The 8905-nt window shown below is 30.8% G+C and overlaps 1 protein-coding gene across 1 annotated transcript; it reads left to right on the top strand.

The window, feature by feature from the left end:
- The first annotated feature begins 5084 nt into the window (after positions 1–5084).
- On the top strand, positions 5085–6935 carry LOC113866105 (protein Jade-1). Its single transcript, XM_027500994.1, has 2 exons — positions 5085–5969; positions 6870–6935. Exons 1-2 carry the CDS (start codon positions 5085–5087, stop codon positions 6933–6935), a joined length of 951 nt encoding a protein of 316 aa, XP_027356795.1.
- Positions 6936–8905: the final 1970 nt, after the last annotated feature.

Genomic DNA, 8905 nt, shown 5'->3' with positions numbered 1-8905 from the left:
TGGGACCATTCATACCCACATCCACATCTATGTGGTACTACTTAGGGATTCAGGCTCTGATACCGCTTGTTAGAACAAGTATGGACTTTTTACTACATCTTCATACTAATACGATATTGTCCAGTTTAGGCCTAAGCCCTCATAATTTTGTTTTTGGACATCCGTCTTCATACCGTCACCAAGCCCTCCCTAGGGATTCGTAGCCATCACTGCACACCTAGGATTCACCATGCGCACCTACATTTTTTTTTCTTTTTACAAAATCAATGTGGGCCCACTTGATAGTAACCCACTTAACAAATCTTCCCCTCACCAATCAAGTGGGACAACGATTAACCAAACCCGCTTTCCTCTGACAAGTGGCAAATTTCTCAGTAGGCAAAGTCTTTGTCATCATATCTGAAGCATTCTCATCGATATGGATTTTCTCCAATGATAATTGCTTCATCGCCAACGCATCCCTTATCCAATGATAACGAACCTCAATGTGCTTAGATCTTGAATGAAAAGTTGAGTTCTTGCTAAGATGGATTGCACTTTGACTATCACAGTGAAAGACATACTTCTCTTAAGAAAGACTTAGCTCTTGTAAGAATTTTTAAATCCACAAGAGTTCCTTTGCAGCCTCTGTAACAACAATATACTCTGCCTTTGTAGAAAATAAAGCAACACACTTTTATAACCTTGACTGTCATGACACTGCTCCACCCACAAAAGTCATCATATAGCCAAAAGTAGATTTTCTAAAGTCCACATCACCAGTCATATCTGCATCATTGTAACCATATAACATAAGTTCATCACTCCTAAAGCATAAACATACTCTACCATACTTATACGTTGAAACGCACAAAAACTCTTACATGTTAATTATTGAAAATTTATGCCAATATTGTAACGTTGAGATTAAGTGTTGCAACATATATGTAAGTCTGTTGCTCGAGCATTAGGCCTTGGAACACCCAAGGTCATGCAACATTTTGTTCCTCTATTAATTAGGTGTTTTGTATTGGAATACCCACAACAAGCGTTAGAATGCTTAGTATTTAGTTGCGACTCTACTTTTCCTTACATGAGCATTGAGACACTTTAATCAGCATTGTAATGCTAATACCATAATTTACATTCAAGCTTCTTGTTGATTTTCTCCATTCCAAGTTTATTTTATTCACTTAAACAATTGATATTTTGTTGTAAAAATCTAAATCCTAAAAAAACATGAATTTTTCAAGAAAATATAGTTGTGAATTTATTTTCTTTTTCAATCATTAAAAAAAATTACATATATAAGCATCATTTTTATACATTTTCAATTCTATTATATACAATTTTTTTACAAATTAAACCTTATAAATCTACTATATTCATAGATTTATCAATCACCCTATCTCGACACCTTCACCATTGTAATAGAGGCATGTATGAACCTCCAGATCATTCCACCAATTCCTTCATACCACTGAATTGCTCAAACTCTAAGGAAGAAAAGGATCCATCAGATGGTGACCAATAACTCCACATCTCGTTGTCGTAGTATTCCACCATTGGAATTGTTATGAATTAATGTTTTGTGTTGATGTTGTAATGAATGCGTTAGCATAATTTTTAGTCATTTATTCTCACTTTGCCTATCACATGAGTTTTACAAATATTATGGGATAAATGTAACTAGATGTATGCACTATCTTAATTAATTATGCTTTATCGAATTTGTGTAGATAGGAGATTGTATAGAATAGTATTTAATCTTCTTGATATATGGATGAATTTGTTCAATATAGTGAATGTAAATAATAATATGTTATGCAATAATTGTTATGAACAAGTGAGAGTTGCTCAAATTCATTTGCATAGCTAAATAATATGTTCACTAATCTAAGTTGTGTAAATGGAACTTAAGTAGTTTCCTTGAATAGGAAACTTATGATTGGATGTTGAAATGTTTATCAAGCATCTAGAAGATTGAATTGAATTGATATTTTTTATCTCATTGTTACAAATTAAGATATGTAAAATTTTGCTTTCTCTTTTATGTAAATGTTGAAAATTAACTAAGTAAATCAGGTTGCAAGCTATGATGTTAACAAAAATGCAACTAATTTGTGTCCAAATTGCCATGAGCTAGAATGTAAATAACTCAAATAGAGAATAAAAGTGACATTGCCAAGTGGAATATCGTACCCAATGTTGCCTTAATTGTGTAGATGTGTAGGATCATGACATTGCAACTATGTTACACTTATAGGATCAATATGAGCTATACTCAATAAAAGGATTAATTTCCTTATCAGTGTTGTGCATATGTAAGCAAATCAAATAGAATTTACGCATTTATTTGAATTAATCTTCATTTTTTCACTTTCAATTTTTCTTTTCTTTTAACTTTTATTTCTTTCTTGTTATTGTCTTGCCTTTTTTATTTTAATTTAAGTTTTAATTCCACTCTTCTTTCCATTTTCATCCTTAGATTTTGATTAGATTTTTTTTTTGATGCATCACATTTTCAATTCATAGTTTTTGATTAGTTTGGAAAAATAAAAAAGAAAAAAAAATCATTTTTTCATTATTATATATAGAATGTGTTAATAGTTATGTTTGTATATAAAAAGTGTTCATAGTTATGTTTTCTAATTCATTCATTTCAAAGCCCTTTGTCAATGACATGAGGGAGGGGGGAATGCAAACAAGAAAGATTAGCATCTCCAAAAATCAAAATATAAGTAAGGACAATGACATTATCTTAAGTTGATGTGAGTTCCCCCATGTAACAATAAAGGTGTAAGTGACACTACGCCAACACACTAATGGCACACTAACAGGTAACAAATAAGTAAGATGAGCAATGAAAATATTGTCATGTGAATGAAAAATGTAACAGAAAAGAAGCCAACTTGTGATAGCAGCATGGCAAAGATAGGTCTTCTCCAGCAATAACCTCATCTTTAGGGCCATTGGATGCTTCTAACTTCCCCCAAAAATATATTTTAGTTAAGGAGAAGAAAAGGAATAAACATCCTTAAGCAGCTTCCTAGTAGTTTTTAAGGAAGGAAGAGTCCTAAACATTAAAAAAGATATTGCGAGGTTGGAGATCGTGAGAAGAACTAGCAGAGTTGGTTACAAAATCTCAATGAGATTTTAAAGGCCTAGAACTACCAGTGACTTTGGTAGGTTTAGTGTGAGTTATGAGGGAGAAGATTAAAGGGTGGTACAATCAAATGCACAAATAATAGGAAAAGAAGTAATAAGACAAATAAAGAAAGACTCAATATTGTAGCCTTAAATAAGTGCACGAGGCCAACCATTAGATGAAATTTGAATTCAAAATGAAGCAATTATGACATGAATTTAAAGTGCACCTTTCCTAATGGCTTGAAGAGATAGGTAATGGAAAGGAGGAAGAAAATAAATAAAATCTTAGGAGGAAGTTATGAAATTAGTGGACTTAAGCATAAATCTAATGGTCAAGCATAAAGGGGTATTGTTGGAAAAAATGATAAAAGGCAAGCATTGGAAAAAATAATAATAAAAAATTTAGAAAAGTGGATTGGAGGCCATATAACTAAGTGCATGGCATGATAAGTGAATGCTCAACCTATGCCAGAGAATAAGGTTGAGCGTTCATGATTAGAAAAAAGAATAACAAAAGCTCTTATTTAGGCATTGGATGATGCCAAAGGCAACACAAACATTATGTGTAATTGCATGTAGATTTGTTTAAGTGAAAATGCATAGTAGGTTCTACAATTTGCTAAAATTGTAGAAGATCCAGATTTACTATTGAGCACTCTCAAAGAAAGACAATGCAAATCAATAAACACTTTAAATGTATTTGAGAATTCCTTTTTTCTCTATTAACCCTAAAAAGAAAGAAAGTTCTTAAAGAAAGAAAACACAAATCAACATAAGTTTTTAACCTATGTTCATAGACAGGAAGATACAAAGTCTTATCTTGTCAACAAATATTAAAACAAAGACTACGAGAGATAAGGCTAAGGAGAGTTTCTATCCATCACAAATATACATTATCTTCCACTTAAAATTCTTAAAATAGGTATGTGAAAGTTGATATACATTGTAGCAGTGTCATAAATAATTAAGAATTAAGAAAGAGAGGTAGTAAAAGCTATTATCACAATTAATGACTATTATATCATGTCGAGAAATAAAATCAAAAGAGGAGGAAGATTAAAAGGTAAAATTAAAACTTCACTAAAAAAATATCTCTTAGAATGCACTTCGCAAAGTTTACAAACCAACTTATAAGGATTTTAAAATTTGTAACATAAATTAAGATTGTGACTAATTAACTCAAGGTTTATAAAATGTATATATTTATGCATAATACTTGTCTTAGTTTTAATTTTAATTTTATATTATATTAAAAATATTTTAGCATTTTCTTAATCATTAATTTAACTTAATTATATTTTACTTTAAATAAAGACATTATAGGAATTAAATACATATTTGGTTACTATTATTTATAGAATTTTTTAATAAATATTATTCATATTTTAAGTTAAGGTTGTCCTACTTAAAAATAAAATAATTATTTAATGGTACACAGAATAAAAAAATTGATTAACTAGTTATAAATTGAGTCTCGTGTTCATGTAAAATTAGGTTCCCACAAAATCCGGGCTCAAGGCTAATTATATTTTCATATATCCTAATTCCCATCTTCTGCTTTGCCAGCTCTCACTTGATGCTGATGACACAACGCCGCCAAAAACACGTGTGCGACTTTATTTGATTAACTAATAAATAAAAAATAATATTTTAAATTGACTTTACATAATAATATTTATTTTAATTATTTTTATACAAAATAATAATTCAACAAAGCGCGGGTTCTGAAATCAATTAAGCAGTAAACGACCGCCGTTTCAATCTCCCGCCTTATTTTCAAGTATCGAAAATTTTCCGTTCATCTTTTTCCCACCTTCCCCTTTTCAGTTCACCCGCTTCCAAATTCAATTCAAACCCCAAATTTTGATTTCCCTCACTCACAGCTCTTTAATGTTTTCTTTTCTTCTGAATCAATAAGTCACAGTCCCAACCCAAATCCTCAATCACACCCTGAAATGGAGTCCACCACATTCCTCAACGATCTACCACCTCACAAGAGACTCAGACTCATTCAACAACAACAACAGCAACAAGAAAACAGTGCTTCTTCTCCCTTACCAGCCAAAAAACGCAGAGAATCACGAAACCCACCATCACCCGTTCATCCCTCTCCCACCATTTACTCACTCCCCGCCAAAAAGAGAGTATGCGCACTCCACCCCCAAAACGACGCCGTTCCCCCCTTCGACCTCAACGTCGAATACAACCCATCCCCCCACGAAAAAGCCCAGGCCCACTCCCCGGCCCAACAAGAAGAAAACACCGACGACGACGGGATCTTATGCTGCGTGTGCCAAAGCACCGACGGTGACCCTTCTGACCCAATCGTCTTCTGCGACGGGTGCGACCTCATGGTACACGCTTCCTGCTACGGTAACCCCTTGTCCAAGGGAATCCCCGAGGGTGACTGGTTCTGCGAACGCTGTCGTTTCATCCAGAGAGAGAAAAGTAAGGGTAATACCAACAGCAATGATAATAATAACAACGTTGTTTGTTGTGCTCTGTGTCCGGTGAAGGAGGGTGCCATGAAGCGCACGACGGACGCGCGTTGGGCGCACGTGGTATGTGCGGTGTTGGTGCCGGAGGTGTTTTTCTGGGACCCGGAAGGGAGAGAGAGGATAGATTGCTCTAAGGTTCCTAAGAAGAGGTGGTTGGAGAAGTGCTACGTTTGTGGGTGTTGTGATGGGTGTGCTTTGGTGTGCTCTGAGCCTAAGTGTGGTTTGGCTTTTCATGCTACTTGTGGTCTTAAGGAGGAGCTTTGCATTGAGTACAAGGTAGGGAAGAATGGTGCTACCATCGTTGCCGGTTTCTGCAAAACCCATTCTCAACTGTGGGAAAAGGTAACGTCAGTTTCCTTTTTTTTTTTCATCTTTTTGAATTTATTTGTTTATTTTTTAAAAATTGGGTTTGGTATAGTTCTGCTGAGTCTAGTGCATTTCTAAGAGTAGCATACATGATTAGTAAAAAGTATCACGTTAATTTTAAAAAATCTTAATTAAGAATTTTATTACCATTTTAGTGTTTATTGAACCTTTATTTGATTGTGTTCGTAAGTTCTGTATTAACTTGAGAAATACTCGTGTTCGTATTATAAATTGTGAGTGAATTATGCGTTGGTGTTTGTATTTTTTCCTTGAAAGGTTCATCTTGTTAGATTAAACATTTATGCTTGGAAGTGCAAATTTTCCTAATTAATTTGGTTTTGAAGTGGTTTTAGGCTGATTTAATATTACTTCTAAGTGTTTCTTAATTAGACGCTTTTACATGTATGTATTACAAGCATGATATTTTATTAATTTATATAAATAAATAAATACATGTGTAAAATATTTAAGTAAAAATATAAAAAAATTAATAAAAATATTAATTTTGGAATAGAAGATTTAATTTGAGCATTTGAAAAAATAAATGGACTCAACATAAATGATTTGAAAACTAAAATTGCACAATATAGGAACTAAAATTGTAATTAAATCATAGTTTCATCTATTTTATTTTCCTGTTTTACCTATATTAGTTAAGGGTGAGAAAATAAAATTGCTAAGTCGGGAAATTAGTTTATGAATCAATTCAAGTCTTTCCCTTTTTCATTATACTTTTGAAAATGAGAATTTTTTTGTCAATTCAATCAATCCAAAACATTTTTTTTTCTGTTTGATAGATTGGTATTTTGTGAAACAAGTTTACAGGTGGATTAGATTCTGTGTTTAACCAAATTTGTCCCTTTTTTATGGGTGCAGCAACAGCAATCTGGGAAGTACAAAATTGTTGCCTCTGAAGATAAAAAGTGTAGAAGTGGTAGTTAGTGCTTTTTTTCTATTTCTTTTTTAACTCTGATCGTTTATTAATCATATCAGGGAATTGCAGAGTTAGCTACTTTTGAAGATCATTTGGGTTTGTTGTATTTTTACTCTTCATAGCTTTTTATGCATTGCGTTAGTGTTCTAAATCTTCGGACGAAGACTCTTGACAGTATGTGATAATTGTTCATTATTGTGACCAAATTGAGTTAGCAGGAAAAAAAGAAAAGAAAAAAAAAGGGTGTAGACGATAGTTTTCAAATTGACAAGGGTAACATTATATGTGTCTCTTTCTGAAGTTTGTTTATTTTCTTGAGCTGTTAGTTTTTGTCTATACAAATTGTCAATGCTTAATTGTTACATTATTGTTTCTTGAATTAAGTTTAAAAATCGTTGAATTAATAACACATATATGTTTGAATTTATTCCGCCCAAACCAGGGGAACTACTGTTCCTGTTGGAATTACATTACAAAGTGCTCAAACATTAGCAGCATTGGTAATGCTGTTGCAGTAAATTACTGATATGAAGTTCATTTTTTTGTTGTGTTCGCCTTTCTGCACGGTATAATTCTAAATTTGCTCCTTTTTCAATCGTTTCAGCTTCAGGTATAATAATAAATTAATAATCTTTTGTTTTTGGGCAATACTGTATTGATTTCTCATAACACGGAAATTCAAGATGTGTTTGCCCTCGTTAAGTACTTTTCGTTTTGGAGAAGAATGCAAATTTGTCTCAATAAATTCTTGATGGCATAACTATACTACAAACAATACCTGCACTAAGATAAAATACCATAGATTTAACCTCCACAGTAAAAATAGTAATTATAAGCTATTTTTTATTCTTTCATAAAAATTACAGCTCCATCCAATGAGAATGAAACATTCAATATAGTCTAAATTTATGTAGCTAATCATTTCAAGACAATATAATCTTGTATGTAATTTTTGATGTATTATAAACACCTAATAAATATTTTTACAACTTTTTAGTGATAGTTGATATTCAACTATCTATTAAACTCTTAGTTATTAATACATAAAAAATAATCTCCTTTATATTCGTTTAAATTATTTTTAGGGCAATATATTTTATTAAATTTATTTCTCTTTTGAATTAAAACTATTTTTAATAAGCACTTTTTTATTCTAAATCTTTTCAATACTTTGTTACTATAACATTTTGGATAAAATTCTAAAACTCTTTATGATGTATCACCAAATATTTATTCTTATCAGATAAAATTTTTTTTCATATCTTTTATTTTAAAATTTTTAGAGAGAAACTTTTTTATATTATATAATAAGCCAACATCAATAGAAATAAGAATAATGTCTTCAAAATATAAGACCAAAATAATAAATTTACTTCTATTCACTTTTATGTAGATATACTGATCAACAATAGCTTTTTTTTTTTATAAAACTACACGATGTAATAATATTGTTAAACTTAAGATAGCATTGTTAATAAACTTGTTTAAGTCTATAAATTGACTGTAACTTGATTAAAATAATTCATAACATATCTCATTAAAAAAAAATTCAATTGAAATAAATAAGATTTCATTTGTTTTTTTAACTAAACTCAACATATTATATATATATATATATATATATATATATATAACCTAATTTTTCTTGTTAGAAGATAACAAAATTTTTATTGTGCACATTATATTTACTACTAATATTATGTTCAATATAAAACATAAATTTAACAAAATTAATATTAAAATTGAAATGATATAAAGTATAAATTAAAACACCAAAATTATGCTAGTTCATATTTTTTATAAAAGAGAAAATCATCATGTAAATCTTGAAGTTAAAAAAAATAGAAACTAAATTCCTAGCATATATAAGAATACAAAGACATTTTTCTAGATCTAAATAATAGTCATTGTTCAAAATTAATTTATATGTCTTAATTCTTTCTGTTTGTACTTTTATTGTGTTATCCATACTTAAAAA

The sequence above is a fragment of the Abrus precatorius genome, unplaced genomic scaffold (assembly GCF_003935025.1).
Source record: "Abrus precatorius isolate BTA unplaced genomic scaffold, Abrus_2018 Scaffold4, whole genome shotgun sequence".
In the NCBI taxonomy this organism is placed as follows: Eukaryota; Viridiplantae; Streptophyta; class Magnoliopsida; order Fabales; family Fabaceae; genus Abrus; species Abrus precatorius.
The sequence above is the reverse complement of the archived record's forward strand: the minus strand, read 5'-3'. Positions and strand labels throughout refer to the sequence as shown.

What these genes read in the sequence shown, in the direction of transcription:
- LOC113866105 (XM_027500994.1), top strand. Translation starts at nt 5,085, where the DNA reads ATGGAGTCCACCACATTCCTCAACGATCTACCACCTCACAAGAGACTC. An exon ending in ATTCTCAACTGTGGGAAAAG is followed by an intron (nt 5,970 to 6,869) that starts GTAACGTCAGTT and finishes TTATGGGTGCAG; the next exon opens with CAACAGCAATCTGGGAAGTA.